At 49.4% G+C, this 22,923-nt stretch overlaps 1 protein-coding gene across 3 annotated transcripts in view; it reads left to right on the plus strand.

Annotated features, from left to right (window-relative positions):
- Nucleotides 1–22,923, plus strand: part of WDFY4 (WDFY family member 4) — a 252,064-nt gene that overhangs the window by 212,395 nt on the left and 16,746 nt on the right. For all 3 annotated transcript variants that reach the window (XM_010854420.1, XM_010854422.1, XM_010854421.1), the window contains exons 48-54: nt 4,640–4,682; nt 5,816–5,935; nt 7,784–7,901; nt 8,874–8,983; nt 16,470–16,623; nt 18,993–19,084; nt 20,922–21,134. In XM_010854420.1, the coding sequence (XP_010852722.1) occupies nt 4,640–4,682; nt 5,816–5,935; nt 7,784–7,901; nt 8,874–8,983; nt 16,470–16,623; nt 18,993–19,084; nt 20,922–21,134 (850 nt within the window). The remainder of the gene's footprint in view (nt 1–4,639; nt 4,683–5,815; nt 5,936–7,783; nt 7,902–8,873; nt 8,984–16,469; nt 16,624–18,992; nt 19,085–20,921; nt 21,135–22,923) is intronic.

The following is a 22,923-nucleotide window of genomic DNA, read 5'->3' on the forward strand; positions in this document are numbered from 1 at the left end:
TAAAAGAATCTCCTGCCAATGCAGGGACACAGGTTTGATCCCTGGGTTGGGAAGATCCCCTGGAGAAGGAAATGGCAACCCACTCTAGTATTCTTGCCTGGAAAATTCCATGGACAGAGGAGCCTAGTGGGCTACAGTCCATGAGGTGGCAGAGTTGGACACAACTGAGCATCTGAGTATGCAAGCATTGACCTACAATCTAGATTTGAAAACCAGACTAACCCCAAATTTGCTTCTGAGAAAGGAAAATGAGGAGGGAGTATGTTTCTATTAGCAGTCTCTCTGCTTCTCATGGAAAACTCTGCCCACCCCACAGACTGCATCCCCAGCATACTCCTCCAGAGCCACACCCAGGCAAAAGATGCTGGCCTGAGACACAGCCCAAACCATTAGTAGACGCACTTCCAGTTTGACAAGATGAGTGAGTTTTCTTCTCATTGTGGATTGCATTTTCTCGACACCTCTTACTCACTAACCCATTTCACTGTGGTTTTTCTATTCGTAAAACTCATAACTGTTTTGCAAATAGAAAAGATACAGGAGAATTTGGAGAGGCATCAGTCTTTTTAAATATGTCTACTTTAGCTCCGTCTAGTCAAGGCTATGGTTTTTCCAGTGGTCATGTATGGATGTGAAAGTTGGACTATGAAGAAGGCTGAGTGCCAAAGAATTGATGCTTTTGAACTGTGGTGTTGGAGAAGACTCTTGAGAGTCCCTTGGACTGCAAGGAGATCCAACCAGTCCATTCTGAAGGAGATCAGCCCTGGGATTCTTTAGAAGGAATGATGCTATAGCTGAAACTCCAGTACTTTGGCCACCTCATGTGAAGAGTTGACTCACTGGAAAAGACTCTGATGCTGGGAGGGATTGGGGGCAGGAGGAGAAGGGGATGACAGAGGATGAGATGGCTGGATGGCATCACCGACTTGATGGACGTGAGTCTGAGTGAACTCCAGGAGTTGGTGATGGACAGGGAGGCCTGGGGTGCTGCGATTCATGGGGTCGCAAAGAGTTGGACACGACTGAGCGACGGAACTGACTGACTGACTGACTTTAGCTCTGGAGGCCCAGCTTCCCTGTAGGCTCTCCCTGGTTATTTTCTTAGTGTCTAAGGACTAGCCATAGCCTCCTAATCCCAGAGGTGAGAAGAAGCACAGGCAGGGACACCTCAGATCCCATCCTTTCCTGGGCGAGAGGGTGTAGCCTCCAGCCAGATGAGTCCATTGGCAGAGACCATTCTGGCCTGGGTTAGCCTACCCTCTGAAGGCCCCTGGCAGGCTTCTCTACCAGCCTCCTAGGAGAGATGTGAGTTCCTGGGCTATGCCTCCGGCTCATTCTGAGAGACAGGCTCAGGGTAGAGTGGAGGTGCCCATCAGGTGGAGCTGGACTAAAGGGAGTGGAGTCAAAGGCAAGACAGTGAGGCAAGCCATGGGCACTGGGCTTCTGGGGTAGAGAATGCCCCAATACCATGTGGCAGCAGTACTCAAGCTTCGACAACTTCTAGGGCTTCACGGACACAGATTTGATTAAAGTGAAGCAGCACAGGTAAAAATCACCCTCAAAAAAGGAAAGAATTTGAACCCAGCCTAGCTGTTGACCAGCCACAAAGTTCTACTTGAAGATAGTATCCCACCTATGGAAGTCTTCCAGAGGAGTTTAGACACCTGTCTTGGGGTGAGGGTGAGTTGGTAAGATGTCCTCTGTGAGCCCACCATGATAGGCCACCTTCAGATTAAGCAGGATGACCTACCTAGGCCTCAGTGACTTTAAACTCTTCCATTCTTCTCAGCTCCATCCTAGGTGGCCTGAAGGCCTGGACTCTTGCCCCATAGACTCCATGGCAAACCCTGAGTTGACAGAGCAGGAGATCTGATTCACAGGTGGCACAATTGTTCTAAGAGCTTTCAGAATGCTGTTGGCAGAACAAGGCAGGTCTTGACCAGAAACAACTCTTCACTCGTTTGCCATACTCTTCTTCCTCCCAGAGTAAAAAGGAATCAATCCTGCTCTAGGATAGCACCAACATCCACTAGAACTATACCCACTGAGGGAGCCCCGTGCGCACACCTGCGCTAGCCTGTCCCAGACCCATGGCCACACTTGCCCCCCAGCACTTCTGGGTCAGCCATGTTTGAAGGATGAGGTAACAGCAGTTCAGAGCAAGCAAGTGGTGGGGGCAGAATTTGAACCCAGGTTCTAGTGACTCCAAAGATGATGCTTTTTCCCATGTGGGCTCCCTCCAACCTTAGATGAGCTTTAGAAAGCCAAGAGTGATCTCTGGCGTCTTGTTTAATCTACAGCCTATGCTATAATTATGGGATAGTATCAATTCTGAAAGAAGTACTTTAATGACCAGATATTCATAAAATTCACATAGACCATTCCAAAAGTTCTATAATTGCCTTCAGATAACCATAATTTTTTGAAAAAAGAAATCTTTCAGAGAGAACTCACCTTTGGTTAGGTGCGTTTCAGGGTACTGCTGGTAATGGTGTCTTTTTTTGATGGTAATGAAATGATGGATCTTCCTTGGAGCTCATAGCCGGTGAAATGAGCGGTAGGATGGTAAATTGCCTTTATCTTCTGCACGCCATTCCACATGATGGCAATGTCACAAAAGACCACAGGCAAAATTCTAGAACTTTTTCTGAAAGAGGTAAAACAGAGGCCCTCTTTTTTCCTGGACTTTTGCTCCCCTATTCCTCATCTACTGTCAGATTTCTAAAATAAAGTACCAAGTTCAGCAGGCTTTGCTGTACTAACTCCACACCCTTGAGGCTCAGCCCCACATCCTCAGAAAGGCTCAGAACACATTCTTTTCAAGGTCAAGATCTTCGCTGTCTACAGCCTGGGCTCTGTCCTCATTCATAGCCTTCAAAGCTTTCTGAAGCTGGGAGCTTCAGGTTTAGAGACTGGGTAGAAAAGCTTGTCTCCACTTGAGCCTCTGCAAGCTAATGCAATAAACGTGACCACGTTTTGTCTGTTTGCTGGTGTTATTGTTTGCCTGAATAAAATGGACCGAAATGACGATTTCTCTACTGGGGGGAAGAGGTGAATCCCAGCAAGGGAGTTGCTTTCTGTTTATAGAAAATCTGCCAAGAAAGGTATTGAATGAGGAAGGCTGGGGAGCCTGATGGAGAAGGAAATGGCAATCCACTCCAGTGTTCTTGCCTGGAGAATCCCAGGGACAGCAGAGCCTGGTGGGCTGCCGTCTATGGGGTTGCGCAGAGTCGGACACGACTGAAGCAACTTAGCAGGGGAGCCTGAACAGACATCACCGCAGTGCTGTGATGTGAAGATGAAGAGGTGCTGGCCTGCTGGGGCACTCGGGCACCAGGCCTTGTCCACATGAAGGTGCTGTGGGATGCTGAGCATCCCTGTGGGATGCGTGCGGGAGCAGCTACCATGGGTAGCTGAACAGGACTGAAGCAGAGGTCATGGCTGCAGAGTGGTGGATCTTGATTTGGTTTGGAAGAACATCCGGAACGAAAACCTGGTTTGGGGAGTAGAAGGGGCATCTCGGGGAAACAGAGGAGAAAAGAAATAGAGCTGGAAAAGAAACCACGGAACCCCAGAGGCCAAGGAACTGGGGTTTATACATTCTTGCTGAGCAGAAGCAGCAGGTCACACGGAGAGGTTCCTTCCCCACGCCCTCCCCAACCCTGCATCCGACATGCTTTTACACTCTTCCCGACCACATGGCTTAAGATGGTGTTTCTTTGGTTTGATTTGTGTTCCTTAATTATATGTGTGGTCACATAAATCGCTACAACTTCCTAAGAGGGCAGTTTGGTGATATGTAGCGCACTTGATAATTCTCATAGTTTTTAGCCTAGCAGAACTGTTGCCAAAAATGTATCTCGTGGATATATTCAGAGATTCAAATCATGAAATCATTACAAGATTTAAGTCTCATAAATCACAGATTGATGTCCAAAGGTGATCACACAAACATCATTCGTGAGGACCAAGCCCAGCACAGGGGAAGCTCCCACCAGGTCCCATCCCGCTGTGCCAGGCTGCCCAGCTACTGTGGCCACAGGACAATGTGGGCACCTCTAGGAGCAGGGTGGAGACACACATGGATAAGATGATCCCACATACCAAGAACAATTCCTTTTAAACTGTGTGAGCAAATAGACTGCCATATGGCTAAAACTCTTTTGGAAATTAACTAGATATTCCTTGTGTGGGAACAGTAGTTTACAGACTATTGTTTTATACCTCATGACTTTCTGTATTGTCTGCACTTTTTAGCCATACATCCACGTGTCGGTATACTATATTCACAAATAATGTAGTGTAGTCACGTGTATTTTGTTCACATGGGTGAAGGCCAGGCTGTGGTTATGGGGAATCCAGTGTAGAGCATGAGACTCCAGACCTGCTCCTGCACAGCCCTGGCATGCTTCAGGCAGCAGTGTATCCTGGAATCATATAATAGCAAGGGGGATGGCAAGAACCCAGCTTTCAAGAAGGCAGTGTGGGAGCAAGAAGAGCTTGGGAAGTAATCCTGCTGCTCTGGGAAGCTGATGGCCATTCTGGATGCCCCAACCCCACAAAGCCCCAGGAAGGCCCACCCCTCCCTGCATTTGTGCCTTGAGACGTTTGGTCACCACCCTCATTTTCTGTCCCACAGGAGGTACCCCAGCTCCGACAGGACCATGCTGCAGAAGTGGCAGGTACAGTGACCCCTCAGAACACTGTGGGTTCAAGGAAACCCTCAGGAAAGCAAATCAGCAAATAGCTTAGGCCCCGGGGATAAAGAGAGAAAGCACGCTGGTGAATCAGGAGGGATCTTGTTTTATTAATTTGTTAAAATGTCTCAAGTATTTTCCTGAAAGGATCTCAGTAAGGAAAGGCGACTCTTGAGTCCGAGCTAGGGAGTTAGTGTGGGCGTGTGTGTGCACGTACATAAGCCCTGTGTGCACACACACGCTCCATCCATGGAGGTGTACACACGTGTACAAATGAACACAGAACTCAGGAAGGCACAGCATTCACTTCACTTCCTGGGAGGTCATATGTGGCTCCCAGCCCGGAGGAACTGACACTGTGCCTCGAGTTCTCAGTGGAAGGAAAGGACCCCAAGAAAGACAGCCATGTGGAGCCCGTGGCAACAGGAAAGTAAATCTTGGTCACTCATGTCCAGAATGCTTCCCCAAGGAGCAGGCCAAGGGAAGGAAAGACCACAGCATGCAGGTCCCGTCAGAGATGTTGTCTCTACTGGCTGCTCATTAGCCAGGTGGCTCTGGCAAATTTTTCCCAAATATAGTCCCTGACTCCATTCATGGCTATACATCTTGAAATGGAGGGCCCTAAGAACCCAGAGTATCCTAACTGGCAGAGTCGGAAGAAAGAAAGTTCAAGTTCCCAAGAAAGCAGATCATTGAACCTGTTGGTGAGGGCCTCTTTCCTGGTGACTGCGAAGAAACCCCAGCTTCTATTTTCAATCACAAAGCAGTCAGCAGTAAGAAGGTCTGGTATTTGTGCTATTATTTGAATCAATTTTTGAGTATCACCCAACAGTTAACACAAAAGAATGCTCTAACCTTGGCCTGGACCTCGGAGCTGTGTTTTTCTCCGAGTCAGCTTCGCTTCCTGACTGTATTTGCTTCAGCTCATCTTGGATTTAGCGTGGCCTCCCCGAGTCGCCCCGGCTCCAGGCGCAAGGTTCACTGGGAGCAGTGTGGCGATGTGCCTTGCTCCACCTGCACAGCTTGGGCCCCTGCGCAGGTCTGGGAGTTAGACCCCTGTGGTTCTCAGGAGGAAACCAGCCGTGTTGGCTTTATCCCCCCTTTGTCTCTTCCGGCAGAAAAGAGACATCAGCAACTTCGAGTACCTCATGTACCTCAACACCCTGGCTGGGAGGACCTACAATGACTACATGCAGTATCCAGTGTTCCCCTGGGTCCTGGCCGACTACACCTCACAGGTACGTGTTCATGCTGATGCTGTGCAGGTATCCTGTGACTTTTGACCCTGATGACCAGAGCACCTGAAGTCATGCAGAGCCTCTGCAATGGGCTCAGTCCACCTGAGCCCGAGGGCTGCTCCAGGCGTGACCTGGCCCTCACCTGGCCTTTGGAGTCTGGGTGCCTGGGTTCCTGTCCCAGCCCCATATGACTAGGACAGTAGCTGACATGTGCCCCAGAGGGTTTCCGGGCTCACTGCTACCATGAAGGCAAGAGATACCCATCTGCTGAGATACTGCCAAGAGCCAACACTGGTCCGTCAAGCGAAGAGGCCCATACAACGTGTTCCTAAAACCAACATGTAGAGAGGGAGTGGGAGGGAGGGGGAGAGAGCAAGAGACACAGAGACCCAGTGAGAACAGACTCCTCCCCTGTAACCTGACTTCATAACTGAGATGACGGTATGTGGAGGTGATGATATCACCCTGGATCTGGACCGAGACATGTAGCCCTAATGGAGGCTGATGGCAAGACTGGTTCATTGCTCTTTTGCCCTCTGTCCCTGGACCTCAGCAGGCAGAGGAGGGAGGAGCAGGAAAGTGACAAGCTTGGCCAAGGTGATGCCACTGAGGGGGCAACCAGGCTATGGAGCAGTGTCCTGACCGCCTGGGCTCTGGCCATAAGGAGAATAGGGGCTGTGTATGTAAATGACCGGAGGTGCCTGGGTCCCGTACAGATAAGCCCTGGCCAGTGCTGCCTCGAGCTGTTTAGACAGCTCACCCCCAGAATTTGGGAAAGGGGCCTCAGTCTTTTGTGAGCTCCCATCCCAACTTGAGACACAACACAACAAGCCGTTTCTCACAAGCCGTACGTTGCTTCTCATTGCTCGATCATCTGGGACCAAGGTGTTCCAGAAAGGAAACTTGCCAATCCTAGCTTCAACTCACATATCACGAATGGGTGGGTCCCCAGCCCATTTTGTTTAGCCCATATCCTGTATTAATATTTAATTTCTTATCAGTGTTTAAAAATTGGGAGGTTTCTTCTAAAAAGCTGGTATTCCAATATCTCTTGGAGAATTTGGAGATGTGGCAACGGGGAAGCCCCATTCTGCCCCGGCAGCCTCGGCTGTGGCTGAGCAGGTTTCGGTGGCGCTGTCACTCAAGGGGTCTCAGGACCTTCACTCCCGCCCCCCTTTCTCACCAGCCATGGTGGCGGGCCCTGCCTCCCCAGGAAAACTGATGATTCACCACTAGTGGAAGGAAGAGGCGTGTAAAGAAACGGCTCCTTCTACAAAGACATGCGGACCCAGAGGACGCCCAGCCCTGAAAACTCTTCACCGTGCTGCTGTTGCGCATTCCAAGGGCAGGGGAAGGTGCGAAGGCTGCTTGCACCACCCCAGAAGGGAGGTGCCTCCCAAACATGAGGACATTGCCCCCATTTCCTCCCCAAATGGACGACTTCTGACTGCCTACAGAATCAGTTTGAGTTCTAAGCAAGAACCCCGAACTGCAAAGTGCTCAGCGAGGGCAGAAGCCAAGTATCCATTGACAACAGGAACTCTTTTGAAAGTCTCTTGGGTAACTGGTGGCAATGTTCTGATTTGGGTCAACTTGGAAGAGTTCAGTGTGAAATCAATCTTCCCCTCCTCTCATTTTCCGTCTCTCCCCTATTAAGTCTTTGTGGATCACTGGCTGTGGGGCCATAAAACCTTACCAGGCCTGCTAATAACCAGAGGAGGGGGGTCAGACTGAACGACAATAAACCAATAAAGAGAACCATAAAACTAAAGACCGTGGCTCCTGCAGTCTCGCGGGGGCACAAGAGGGTCCAAGGGAGTTAACTCCAGTTGCACATTCACCTTCTAGACACTGAACCTGATGAATCCCAAGACTTTCCGCGATCTTTCTAAGCCCATGGGCGCTCAGACCAAGGAAAGGAAGCTGAAATTCATCCAGAGGTTTAAAGAGGTTGAGAAGACTGAAGGTGAGTAGATCCCAGCTTAATTTTTTTCTGTAATGCTCTTTATCTGAATGCCTTGAAGTGAGAGTTGATAATGATGTCATCTAGCCTGCAGACAATTGCATTTGGACAGAGAACTCCCAAACCCAGCAGTCTGCACCCTGGTTGCCTGTGAGAATCACCTGAGAAGCTCGTTAAAAATGTTCATGTCCAGGTCCCACCCCTGGAAATCATGATTTAAATAAGTCTGTGACGGGGTGCACTCCAGGTGATTCCAACAGGAAATCAGGACTGAGAACTGCGGTGCTAAGTGCTAAAACACCTCCATCCCCGGGCGCAGGGAAAGGACATCCACTCAGCCCTTCTGTGTGCGGGTGCAGACCAGCCTGCATGCACACATACAATGGTCCATTGTAAAGAGAAGGAAATTGGAACTCAGACTTAAGGCAACTCACTCCAGGTCACAGCCTCTAAATGCAGAGCCTGCATTCATCTGGTTCTAGAACCTGGTTCCCAAGTGCGGCTCATCCTGCATTCCCTTTACAGTCTTTGCCACCTTCACACGCCAGCTGCATGCTTAGCGCCTTGCTGTGTTTCTTTAGATCTGTTCACCTTTTAAACGTCAATGGATGTATTTGAAAGAGAAAATTTTCTGTCATATATTTGATGCCAGCTATACTGGTTTTCTCAAACACTTTGAAATAAAACATGAAGCTACTAAAATAAGGAACATCTACCCACGAGCCATGAATGTATGCCTCGTGCACGGGAGGCAGCACGTTTCAGAAGGCTCCCTCGCCCCGAAGCCCTGCCTTTGGTGAGCAGGTTCTCGGCAGGCTGAGGAGCTCTTCTGCATCCCGCACTGCCCTGAAGGCCCCTGCCCACCTCCTAGGACCCACGCGATGTGCAGGACGGATACTCCAGCTTTTGTGGGAGACGGGAGGGGTGGGCAGGCCGCTGGCGGGGATGCAGCCCAGGCCTGTGCTTTCACTGCAGGAGACGTGACCGCCCGGTGCCACTACTGCACCCACTACTCCTCGGCCATCATTGTCGCCTCCTACCTGGTCCGGATGCCACCCTTCACCCAGGCCTTCTGCTCTCTGCAGGTGAGCGCCCCTGATCCCCTACACATGCGCGGGCACACACACACACACACACACACACACACATGTGCTCACACACACACACACACGCACGCACATGTGCACACACGCGCGCACACACACGCACGCACACACACACGTGCACACACACACGCGCATGAACACACACACGCGCGCACACACACACACAGGGCTAGGTCTTGCAGGCTAAGAGCTAGGCTTGGACGAGGCAGGGACCCCCCTGCTAGAAATCCAGCCTTGAGCCCATGATTCTCACTTGCCACTGGTTCCAGGACTCTGGACCATCCAGCTGAGGCAAGCTACTTCACAGACACACCGCCATGTCTACCCAACAGTCTCACCAAAAAAACTTAAAAATAAGGAATGAGATGTGGGGGGAACATACTCAACATAAATAGGTTTTAGTGGGAAAGGAGAAACAGGAAGCTTGAAGACCTCCTTGCAGGTAAGGTAGGTGGTCAAAGGCTAGAAAAATAAACACAAAGAAGGAAGAATGAAAAGAATATCACTTGTGACATCAGAATGCATAAAACTATGCTAAGTACAAGTCTGAAGGCTTAAAAGGACAAACAAATTATTTTTAATACTGAAATGAGCAGCTAAACTGAAGAAGGAAACTCACAAATTTGCCTACCCATAAATTAACAGAACGTCATGCCAGCTTAGGGTTGCCAGATTTCACAAATAAAAATACAGGATGCCCAGGTAAATTTGAACTTCAGATAGACAATGGTTTATGCTAAAAAATTATTTTCTTTTATTTGAGATTTAAATCTAGCTGGACATCCTATATTTTACCTGGCAGTCCAATGCAGGCTGGAAGCAGGCCAGTATGACCCTGAGGGGATGCTAGTGTCAAGACACACGGAACAGCTGGGACAAAGTGCCTCATGGGAGGCTGGTATGCTTTTCTCTCTCTTTCCCTCTAACTCTACCACCGGGATCTTGAATTAAGGTTATCCAGGGGCACGAGGTTTGACTGGGGAGACCCATGGGTATCCCAGTTGCAGATACCTGGCTCGGCCAACTCCAAAGAGAACACAGCACAGCATCCAAGCTTAGGGTCTCTCTTGATCAAGGCCTTTTAAGGGTCCTACAGATAAGGAAGACATGGCCATGGAGGGTAACAGGCTGCTGAACTTTCAGGGACTCATTCTGACAGCCAAGCTTCACCAAAGGAAAAGCATGAGCATCCCAGGAATTGTGTATTTTAGTCTGACTTCACCAGCAAGTTCACTCCTTACAGTGACTCAGATGACCTTGACCCCAAGACAAAAGGCCACTCTGAGTCAGACCTAAAGCAATCATCTAGGCCCTGGGTAGGTACAAATAGGCAATGTCAAGGCTCTCTCTCCAACTGGCAGCACACCCCTCCTGTCTTGTTTCTTGGCGCAGTCCTCTCTTTCCTTGAAGGCATGGATTGTCTAGACATTATATAACCCCCTTCCCTGGAAATTAACTCAAAAATAACAAGCGTGCTTCCCCTGAGTCTTTCTCAGGCAACAAGCATTTTAAGTAAGTTTGGTTTGGAGGACAAACGGCCCCTGAGCTGTTCCCCAGGCCAGGAATCCCATCCAGCTGTCCAGCATCAATCCACGTGGAGTGACAAGCCCGCTGACCATGACCATGATGACTTTCCACCCTGGGAGCTCTGGGTGCTTCAGAAGTTTCCCCTCGCCCCTTCTGTCTCACCAAGTACAGCCCCATCTCTACCTGTTCCAAAGGGTCTTCTCACAGAGAGACAAGGCAGACTGAAATAGAAACATCGAACTATGAGATTTACATCCCACAGTTATTTTATTTTATTTCTGTGTATTATTTTACTCTGGAAATGAGGGTTAATTATGCACATCTCACTGAGCCATTGAGACTAAAGGAGGAAATGTGGGCAAAGCCCCTAGCTCAGGGCGGTTGCTGTGAAGGGGATCAATCGTCCTTGTTCCTCTCTTCCTCCGGCTGTCAACCAGCTCTCATCTGAGGCAGCCTGAACTGGTGCAAGCTACCCCTCTCTGGTTTAAGCTGATTCAAGACAGTCTGCACTGTGTCAAAGCATTCCAAACGGCGTGAGCCAGATGAGACTGGTGTGCTGCCAACCTATTGGGTTAAAGCCATTTTGAAGCTAGTCACACGGGTCTGAGCTTATTCTAGCCAGTTTGGCCCAATGGCGACCAGCGCAAACTGGTTTGAGATGGTCTAAACCAGTGTGAGATGATCTAAACCAGTGTGAGATGGTCAAAGGCAAGTTCGTTTGCTTTTATGTGGCACCAACGCAGTCATATTAGCTTGAGTTCTTTTGACTCCAGTGCTGACCTCTGATGTGACTCCTGGTTTTTCTGGGTTCAGCTCTATCTGGGACACATTGGCTCATCCAAGTTGAAATCTCCATGATGCTTGTGAATTGGTTTCTCCTTCCAACTTTGAACTGCCTCTTCTAGTGGGTCACTACTAGTCCAAGCCTTGGAACCAGCCAAAGAATCGACTGACTCTGCTTTTCCCTTATCATAAAAAAGAAACTGTAGTCTCTAGGGAATGAATACAACAGCTACATCTGGGGGGAATGTGCGTGGCTCCCATCTGGGAGTCCTGGGGCCTGTGCAGACCTCCGTAGGAACAATCTGGTTATGTTCCTGGAGTCAGGTTTCTCCTTCCATTCCACTCTGCCTCCTGGGGGCGGACTCGTTTCTTCTCAAAAGACTTTTGCTTCACCTCTGTATGGTGACAAGGAAAGGAGCCTCCCTACATTCTCAGTGGCCCGAGACTTCCAGCCCCCATCCCCAGCATGGATCCCAGAGTGGAAAAGCGGAAGAAAGGTAAAAAGGTGCAGAATCCAGGCAGCGAAGGCTTTCTCACTCATCTGGAGAGCAGGGACATGAGTATGTCCAGTATCTCCAGAGCAGGAGCACATGCAAGAGTCAGAGGAAAGTGCACACTCTTGTTCTGGATGAAACAAAGTCTGCCTCCGAGCTATTACATGACTGAGCCACAGTGACACACTGGATCCGCGACTGGACCAGAATGGCTTTGGTGTGGAGATCGGGTGCCTGTGCACTCCCACTGTGGTCTGACGGAAAACAGGTACAGCATTCTTTGGGCTGTAGCCTGCCCACTGGGCACTGTGCAGAGGAGTGTGGACACCTTAAGAATGGCAGTGTGGCATATTCTGATTCCTAGGAATAAGGTTTCCTTTATTCTTTTCATAGTTAAATCTTAAGTCTTATTAAACTTTATTAGGCTGGTCTTAGAATTGATGTCTACCTCTACTGTTGCTGTGTTTGTTTTTCTGCCTCAAACCTGTTATTACAATGATCAGTTCAGTTCAGTTCAGTCACTCAGTCGTGTCCTACTCTTCACGACCCCGTGGACCACAGCACACCAGGCCTCCCTGTCCATCACCAACTCCTGGAGTCCACCCAAACCCATGTCCACTGAGTCGGTGATGCCATCCAGCCATCTCATCCTCTGTCGTCCCCTTCTCCTCCTGTCCTCGATCTTTCCCAGCATCAGGGTCTTTTCCAATGAGTCAGCTCTTCACATTAGGTGGCCAAAGTATTGGAGTTTCAGCTTCAACATCAGTCCTTCCAATGAACACCCAGGACTGATCTCCTTTAGGATGGGCTGACTGGATCTCCTTGCAGTCCAAGGGACTCTCAAGAGTCTTCTCCAACACCACAGTTCAAAAGCATCAATTCTTCAGTGTTCAGCTTTCTTCACAGTCCAACTCTCACATCCATACATGACTACTGGAAAAATCATAGCCTTGACAAGATGGACCTTTCTTGGCAAAGTAATGTCTATGCTTTTTAATATGCTGTCTAGGTTGGTCATAACCTTCCTTCTAAGGAGTAACTGTCTTTTAACTTCATGGCTGCGGTCACCATCTGCAGTGATTTGGGAGCCCAGAAAAATAAAGTCAGCCACTGTTTCCACTGTTTCCCCAACGATAGCCTCTTATAATCCAGAAAATGCAGCACATGAGCAGTGTAACCTGGGTGGGTGTACACGCAAGCCGTGTGACTCAGGCTTCCGCTGGTGATGTGCTTATCCCCACCCCTTGGGGTGTGAGACTGCTGTCTACTGAGCTTGCCTCCCTGGATGCTGTGATCTTGGGAATCTTGCCTACAGGGAGCCAGTGTCTGTGAGCCTTCAGACAGTTGAGCAACCAGGAGGCCACACCAGGCTGGGGCCGCAGCACAGGCCCCCATTTCCACCCTGGCAAGAGTACCAGCTGCTCTCAGGCCTGAGCGGGATCCAGCCTGGGCGGGGCACAGCAAGGCAGCCAGCGCCCCAGCAAGGGCACAGTGCCGCCTCCGCTGCCACTGCTGCATTTAATACGAAACCGCAATCGAGTGCTGTGCTAATTAAGTCACAGCCCATGTGAAGTCAGCTGTTACCAGCAGTGGGGAAGAGTTTTCCGAACCACCTGAGGCGAGGCGACTGGTTTTGTGTAAGACATAGGCCAACTGCAGAGAGAGCCAGGGGCTCTGGGCAGCCCTGGACTCAGGCCTTTCAGCTGGGGGTTCTGTGAATGCCAGCCCCTCGTGGAGTTGCGTCCATAATGAAGGTGTAACTATTATTACCATTGAAATGCTGTCCAGGGACACAGCTGCACATAGATTTTGTGTCCTCATACAAAAGGGATCGCTGCTTCAGCGCAAAAACTCCTCTCAAGGTGTTTGCAGTTTTAACCGATGCACGGTGATCATGAACTTTACTCTGATTTTAACTCCTGTCAGATATTCAGCAACAGTTCAAAGCGGCCTTGTCAGCCACTTCTTCCCGCATTACTTGCTTTTGGTTCACCTCTTAGTAAAGTTGAGCACCTCCTAAAGTGTTTTAATTGAGACAGATACTTAGGATTGTATTATTTCTGACCCCTTCAATATTGGGAATATTTTTCTGGTGTCTTTACATATGAGTGATGTTGGCTGGGCATAGACTGTAAGCTTCGGCCTCAGAAACCTATGGACTTAGCTGCCTTGTCTTTTGGCTTTAATGTCACCTGGAAAATCTTCTGCCAATAAGAAGTAGCTCCTCCGTTGATAAGAGTAGCCTTGCTATTAATTTTTTTGGGTCTGTTTGGATACTCAGAGGATTCATTAATCTTGATATTCAGAAATATCTGCAAGCTAGATTTAGGAGCAGATCTGGGCCCAGAAATTCTCTCTGACCACCCTGTTTCCATCCAATCTCTAGACCCAGTTTGATTGTTGCCTGATTTTGTTTTGGACTTTCCGTATGGGGATGCTCTGTAAACCTTGACTGTGCTTCTCTGCCTCGCTTCTTCTCTCCTTTCCTCCTTCTGTCTTCTCTTCGTTCTCTCCTTCCTTCCCTTCCTGAGACTCAAGTCCTGATGGGACCCCTTGCTGGCAGCCACCAGAGTCTGTGTCAACCCACAGACTTTGTAACTAATATGAGTTGCAAAGCAGCTCCACTTCCCTTCCAGGGAATTCGCATTTCTTTTGTATTGCAAAAGTGAGCAAACCCATTAATTTTGAAACAAATGTATGCAAATACATTTATTAATATAGGAAATAGGAAAATCAGTTATTGCTTCCTTTATAAATAATACAGGCTTAAGTTTTAAAGATATTACTTTTGCTAAAATGCATTAGACAGCTGTGAAAAAAATAACATTTTTCTTTGTGGTAATATCTTTAACCAGATTTGTAGCACTAACAATATTCCCCATGTATATATTATTTTTATTTAATACAGGTAATCTTTTTATTACCAAATCATATTGTTTCTCAGGAGATTACCATCAGCACTCATAAAAGCTGCAAAAGGAAAGTGGAACGACGAGGCAGCATCAATCTCCCTCCGATGTAGGGCTCGGGCTGCAGATTAAATACACAAAGCTCTTAATACATTTCAATGAGCCACTTGTTAGGGGCAGATTTATTTAGAAACACCCCCTCCACCATTTTGTTTCCATTTCAGTTTGAATTTGAGAGTGGGCTTCGTCCCCTAATTTTGCCATTGTTTAGTCGCTAGACAACCTGTCCGACTCTTTTGTGACCCCATGGACTGCAGCCCGCCAGGCTCCTCTGATCATGGAATTTCCTATGCAAGAATACTGAAGTGGCTTGCCATTTTCTTCTCCGGGGAATCTTCCTGACCCAGGGATCGAACCCGCATCTCCTGCATTAGCAGGCAGGTTCTTTATCAATGAGCCACCTGGGAAGCCCTTGCCTAATTGGTTGAAACCACGAGCAAAACAATCTTGGAGAAAAGCCATATCTTTCAGCTGCCCAAATGCTGTGTTTGGCTGAAACCCCAGGGATAACTGGGTTTCTTGGTGTCCCTGAGCCTGTGCAGAGAATGCTAGCATATTCTTTACACTTCGTCTACCACTGATGATGAGAAACCTCGGTCCCTGAAGAGAGAAGGGAGCTGATGGAGCGGAGGAGGGCATTGGCAATTTGAGTTCTATCCCTTTGTTCTTCGGGCCACATGCGCCCTCTGCAGAGTTTGGCAAAAGAAAGGCTAATTCTGGCTGAACAAAAAAGGCCCAGTTACAATGGGGACAATTGAATTACTGAATCCCAGACAGGAGGTGTCCCTTGGGCATCCCTAAACTTAAGCCAACAGACCCAAATCCCAGCTTCAGAAACTCTCTTTTGAAGCCCCTCTGCCCACAGCATCTTCAGTCCTCCAACTGGGACCTCTCTGCCTCCTCCTGACCCCCAAGATACATGATGAATAAAGTTAGTGTCAGCTGAAGAGATATGGCAATTCAAATGAGAGGCACAGAGAATCCAAGGCAGAAATTCCAGCTTGGCTCAGCTGCCGATCTCAGGACTGCATGGACCCATCTGTGGCAATGGGCCTTGGAAACAAGGTCGACCCTCGCGCAGCATCATATGTTTCCAGCACTCCAGCCTCAGATCCGTCCCCTCTTGTCAAGGCTGCTGTGTTACATGTCACCAGGGCCCTGCCTGACCTGCTTTCCAGGCCTGCCCTCAGCTGAGAACATCACCATTTTCTCCATCACCAGGCTTGCCGTCTCACCAGGGGTTGACTTCTCCAGGAAACTTTCCGGCACGTAGCCTGTCTGACCCACTCCTTGTACTTTGACTCAGAGCTGACCCTCAGTGAGTGTGTCAAGTGGTCAGACGAATGACCGTGGTTTTCCTGTCTCTGATCTGAACTCCCATTTCTAAACTGGGGAAACATTGCTCCCTTAATCACAGTGGACCTTGCATCCTCCATGGAAGCTCCGGTGCAGGGTCCCAGTGAACAGTCAAGGTGATTAGATGCCTGAAGAAACAATTGCCCACAATTAGATGCCTGAAGAAACAATTGCCCATGGCCTGACGTGTGCACAGGTGTTGGGGAGTGAATGGCAGGGTCTAACGGCAGAACCCGTGTCGGGGGACAGAGTGGATGAAGAGGGCCCACTCTAGTGACGCCTGTGCACCCCAGCTTATCACCACACAGTTGATCACGACACCCCTTTTCTGCTTAGGGCGGAAGCTTCGATGTGGCAGATAGAATGTTCCACAGTGTGAAGAATGCGTGGGAATCAGCCTCCAGAGAGAACATGAGTGATGTCAGAGAGCTGACCCCGGAGTTCTTCTACCTGCCTGAGTTCCTGACCAACTGCAACGCCCTGGAGTTTGGTGAGCGGAGCAAGGGTCTGGGGCCGGACAGCTTGTGGGTCATGACATCAGTATCTTTGCTAAGCGACCCCCCACACAGGCCGACACCAGACCAGTACGGTGGGCAGATTAGAGTGAGGCCTCCACTGGGTGGTGTCACTTGACGAGGAGGTGGGAGCCAAGGAAGTACATTGCCCCGGGGTGCAGACCACCAACCACAGTTCTACCCAAGACCTCCTGCCAAGAGTCCCCAAGGCCCCAGTCTGCAGCAAGACAGCAGCTAGGGAGCAGGAGCCCTTGCTGACAGCCAGGCCTGGCACTGCCCTGCTGAATGCCTCAGGCAAGCCAGGCCCTTCTCAGCTCCATTTTCCTCCAAGTCCCACAAGTGGGTTAACCTGTGAGAAGGACCCAGACGTGCTGCATCTCCCAGCACAGGCTGCTGGGGTGCCCACGGGCACCTTGGTGGCTCCTTCTCTTTCCTACCCTCCAGACCCCACAGCAGGGTAAGCCATGCTTTCCCACCCACTGCTTTAGAGGAGGGACACAAATTTCAGGAAGCCCCAGCAGGCAGGCCCCCTGGCAACTACATGTACTTTGGGAGCCTCCACTGGGAACCTCAGGGTGACTTGGGGAGGGGGTGTGGTCGGAACACCCTGAAGGGCACAGCCCTCCCCACCAGGCGTGCGGGGTGAATCACCCACACTGAGGAGGCCCTTGTGAGCCAGCACAGTGTGCACCGTGCTCCAGAGCCCCTCTTCCTCAGGGCCCTCCTTCCTCTAAACCCCACAGTTCCAGAGCCCCTCTTCCTCAGGGCCCTCCTTCCTCTAAACCCCGCAGCTCCACAGCCCCTCTTCCTCAGGGCCCTCCTTCCTCTAAACCGCGCAGATGGGCCTGCACCTCAAGCCAGACCAGGGGCAGGCCCAGGAGAGCCGCCCCGGGCACTTGCCTCCTGTGCGGTGGTCTGCAGACAGATCACCAGTGGGGCATTTAAAGCATCCCCAGGCCCAGCCCATCGACTCTGAGCTCGTGGAACTTGGTGGCCTTGGCAATGCTCACTTTCTCAGATGCTTCACTTGTTTCAGATGAGAACCTGACAATGTAAAGGGAAGTCCCCACAAGGTGTGATGAGACCATGAAAGGAGCGAGTCTGAACCAAGGAAGCCGAGAGGAGGGTCCCAACCGGCCTGGGGTGAAGGGGGCACAGCGAGGAGGGCACCGGTTCTCCTTGGCAGTGGAGGCTGGTTCTCTGCTGGAGGCGAGGTGCTCAGCAGCAGATAGAGCCTTCACGCCCAGGACCAGGGATCCTCAGGGAGGTCAGGAAAACAAGTGTGGCCATTATACACCTACTGTATGCAGGCCCCTTTTAGGCCCTGAGGATTCACTTGGGTGTCCTGGAGCAGATCGCCTGGAAGGTGTTAATATTCTGTGTGGGGCGGGGTGGGGGGCGGGGAGGAGGGACAGAAAAGAATAGACAAATAAGTGAAATACTTGTCAATGCTGAGGAAGGCCTATAAGGAAAGAAGGCAGGAAAACGGTTTGAGGTGACTCAGTGGCCATGTGTGGAGGAGGACCTGCCTGAGGAGGTGACAGGTGTGAGCTGAGACTGAATGACGGGAAAGGCCAAGCCAGCCTTGCAGGCCAGGAGAAAGGAGGCTTTCACCCCAGCTGCACTTGCGGGCTCTGGAGGGTTTCAGAAAGGCTACAGCTAGTATTTCCTAAGCAGCCATCATATGCCTGGAACGATTCTAAGCATGTTATGTGTATTTTCTCTTCTGATCCTTATGCCAGCTTAGGAGGTAATAAGTAGGAAAGTGACTCCCAAGACATTAAACAACTTGCTCAAGGTTGTGTGGCTAATGCGGAGGATGGAGACTCGGGCTTGAATCCAGGCTCTTCTTGGTGTCTGGGGAAGTTCCCTCTGAAAACCTTCTGTCTTCACTTTAAAAGTGTACAGAAAATGCGTAAATTATCGAGTTGAATGAAGAGTCAATAAGATGATGTGTGCCAAGCTCTGGCATAGAATGAGATGCTCAAAACACAATAGCTTTTACTGTTACTGTTTTATCTTACTGTTTTAGCGCTGTATAAAAAAGCACCTCCATGAAAAGGCATAGAGAGAGGGGAGGGAAATTTACCAACAATGATGACCCAACCATTTTGTGCACGGGCCCTGCTTGGAAGCGAGGAGGCTCTTATGGAGGCCCAAAGGCTTAGAATCCGAGGAGTATTTCAGGCAGATAGGGTGGGGTCCCTTCCAACAGAGGAGACAGGAAGCAGTGCGGTCTATGCAGGAATCCCAGTACTGGACAGCACAGTGTTCACACACCCCGACTCCTAACCAGTGTGGATTCCCATTTACCCAAAGACCTGCTGCCTCTCACCCTATTCAGGCTGCATGCAGGACGGAACAGCACTGGGCGACGTTCAGCTCCCTCCCTGGGCTGATGGAGACCCCCGGAAATTCATCAGCCTGCACAGACAAGTGAGTTGCGTGGGGTCACAGCAGAGTCCCTGGTATCCTGAGTGAGCACCTCGGTGTGCCCTTAATGTCCATAGAGGCTTTCTGTCTGAGTGGAGGGCTGTGATAAATACTTCTGAGTCTCTTATGTCTAGAGAACTCAGAGAAGGGACTGGGCCCCATGCCCTGGGTCTGCAGGAAAAAGCTTGGGTTCTGGGCTCTTTTAAGAGATCCATTAGGCTTTGTCCTTGTGCCAATTTATTGTAGGACTCATGAGGGGAGCAAATTCAGATTCTTATTAGGTGGAGGGCAAGTCAGTGCCCTTAGCCAACCCCACAGTCAAAACCAAGCCCTGGACCATATTGCCCAGTTTAGATCAGAGAGGGGCCGGAGGCCTCAAGGGGGTCCCACTGGCCAAAATATTTGCCAGGACCAGAGAGGACTTGGCTTATGACCCAGAAAGACTGAAGTGGGTACAGGTCACAGGTCATCAGGGGACACATATTCTGGATCAAATACCTGGATTAGCATGCACACGTGGCAGTATGTTCAACATCACTAGTCATCAGGGGAACACACACTAGACCATGAGATGCCACCACACAGTCGCGAGGATGGCTGAATTTTAAACTACTGCAAATCCAAGAGTCAAGCAAAGCCGTGGAGCGACCAGAATTCACCATGCATTGCTGGTGGGGAAAATGGCGCACCCGCTCTGAACAAGAACTCTTGTAAAGTTGAAGATGCACTTACCACGTCGCTCCGCGATTCCACTTGTATGTATTTGCCCAAGAGAGATGGAAACACGTCCACAGGAGGGTTTGTGCATAAATAGTCATCAGTTTTACTTATACTAGTCAGAAACAACCCAAATGCCTATAACCATAAATGGCTAAACAAACGATACCCCCACATGATGAAATATTACTTAGCAATAAAAAGGTACAGATAATGGATACATGAAGCCCCATGAATGAATCTCAGAAGCAGTGTCCTAAGCAAAAGAAGCCAAGCCCAAAGATACATACTATGGGATTCTATTTTTGTGAGATGTTAGAAAAGGTAAAGAAGAGGGACAGAAAGCAGATGAGATCAGGAATCACCACGTTCTGAAGTAAGAGATGAACAAGGAGAAGAGAACTTTTTGAGTTGATACGAATATTCTGTCTCTTGAATATACTGTTGATTGCGTCACTGCATGCAATTTTCAGGACATATTAAGTTGCACATTTATGGAAATTTTTATTGTATGTAAATTATACCTAAAAAAGAAAAACAACCTGAAGGCAGGCCTAACTAGTAACAAAGCTGTGTCTTCTCCTCTGTCCTTCTCCCTTGGTAAGGAGAAAGTTCTTCCCTGGTTAACCCTTGCCTCTGGAAATTCAGCCACAGCAGGCATCACACCTCCTATGGCGTTACCACATGTGGCCTTCCCAAAAGCATACGGTCATATGCATCAGAACACTAACCAAGCCCAGATGACCTGGCTTTCCCAAGCCAGCATCATCAGGGAGCCCAGCCAATTCCAAATGACTGGCTCTGGGTTCTGGAGACCAAGCTTTGGATTTGGGCTCTACTCAGCAGAAATGAATGGTGAACCAGAAATCCAGACACTGGCCCACATTTCCTCTTGCTTAAGGTTATTTTGTGGACTGGATGGGCCACTAGCTTGAGGCAGGATTGCGTGGTCCTTAGAGGGACCGCACATCTCGCTTAGTGCTCATCCAGCCCGGGGAGGCATCGCTTATATTTCCCGTGCCGAGAGAGCATCCTGAACCACACACCCCCTCCTGATCTGGGCAGAGGGCCCATGAGTCCATGAGCCCCCTGTGCTTTTCACGCTTTTTGGTTTTGGTTCCAGGCTTTGGAAAGTGATTTTGTCAGCGCCCACCTGCACCACTGGATAGACCTCATTTTTGGGTACAAGCAGCAGGGGTCAGCTGCAGTGGAGGCTGTGAACACCTTCCATCCCTACTTCTATGGCGACAAAGTGGACCTCAGCAGCATCAGCGACCCCCTGATCAGAAGCACCATCCTGGGGTTCGTCAGCAACTTTGGACAGGTGCCCAAACAGGTACAATGATTTTTGTCTTACTTTCTCAAAAGAGTGTGTGCAGGGTGAGCTTGGATGGAAGAGAGAGTGAGGAGTAGGTGAGGACTGGAGAGAGAAAATGGCCTGCAGTCGCCTCCCTATGCCTTTAATTGTTGTTGTCACTCAGTCACTCGGTTGTGTCCGACTCTTTGCAAGCCCACGGACTACAGCATTGCCAGGCTTCCCTGTCCTCCACTACCTCCAGGAATTTGCTTGAGTTCATGTCCATTGAGTCCATGGTGCTATCTAACCATCTCATCCTCTGCCACTCTCTTCTTCTGGGACTTTAATATCAAGGTTTAACTCTCCGTAACCCATTGATGTCAAGGGAGGTGATGATATCATTAACAATGATGGAGGCTACATCCATCTGTGACCCATGTGATAGACACTATGATAAATACACAGTATTTAATTCTTTATATAGGTTTGTTGTGAAGATTAACCAAGTGCATGAAAGCGTCTGAAATATGATTAACATTCAAAAAATGTAACTTGTGTGATTCCCTCCCTGAATCCTCTCTTAAGTTCTGAGTACGGGGATCATACAGATCGGGAATCTGAGGCTCTGAGAGGCTGAATAAATAACTTGCCCACACTTGCACCCTTGGCAGGTGTCAGCAGTGAGCCCTTGCCCCATCTGGCCGGCTCCAAAAACTGCATCGTATTGGCCCCATTGTGAAAGCGTCCAAGCTCTGCCCCCAGGGTGCCCGGGCCTTTTGCTCCACCAGCTCTATCTGCATCAGGACAGTCCCGCAGAGATGTGAGACTGTGCGTTCACAATGACATCTTGAGGCCTATTTAGCTGATCCCAGCCCCATTCATCTTCAAGCTCCCATTTGGTGTAGAGATGTTTTTCCCTGAGCACAACCATTTGGAGGCAGAAGCATGGCCCCATGGACCGTGGGGTCGCAGCCTAAGCAGTCAGGAACCACACCAGAAAATGAATACATAGGCCCAGCCAACTCGAGACCATCCTGGGCAACAGCCTTCCCCATCTGTAACCATGAGGCTTGGGTGGGCTCATCTAATAACATCACTTCTGTCTGGCCTTATTGTGACATGCTCAGGTTCACGCAGCTCCGAGGTAAGGGGAATGTGGAAAGGCCTGAGGGTGACTTGGAGATGTGAGTTTGCAAATGTGAGTTTGGCCAAGGAAGGCTTTGTAGACAGGAGAGAATTTCAGGAAAAAAGCTAGAGTAGCTAAACGGTTTCATTTCTTTAATTTTAAAAATATTATTCTAGAAATAAATAATTTGAAGTTGTAGTCCACAAGCAAAAATATGTTAATATCAGTAGGATCATGGAATGTACACTCTTTAAATTCTGATTTTAAGTAATGAGATATTATACTCCATAATGTCTTACGGAAAAACTCGAACGAGTTTTTTGACCAACCCAATACGAGTTTCTAAAAAATATTTCTCAAACAATCGTCAGAGTTAGAATTCCCCAGAGGTCGCAGCTTGAAGGCAAGATCAAACGCTTTGGGACCGTGCACTGTTCCAAGGGGCTGTGCCTGCGAAAGCCCTTACGAGGTCCAGCCGGTGCTTTCGTTAGTCTAATATGCATGAAGAACGTTCTTTAATGCTCACTTAAAAATCGTGTGATTTCTGTTTGTATTGACACCCACCCGACTTTTCTAGATAGTCTAGCATCTGGTCCAGGGCTGTAACAAGGCTCCTCGGAGATCCCGGGGCTGCCTGCTGAGCCCCACCTCCATCCTTGAGCCCAGCCACGGCCAGTTCCACCCCCATCATGGCGCGCCACG

The sequence above is a fragment of the Bison bison genome, unplaced genomic scaffold (assembly GCF_000754665.1).
Source record: "Bison bison bison isolate TAMUID 2011002044 unplaced genomic scaffold, Bison_UMD1.0 scf7180017864341, whole genome shotgun sequence".
Classification (NCBI taxonomy): Eukaryota; Metazoa; Chordata; class Mammalia; order Artiodactyla; family Bovidae; genus Bison; species Bison bison.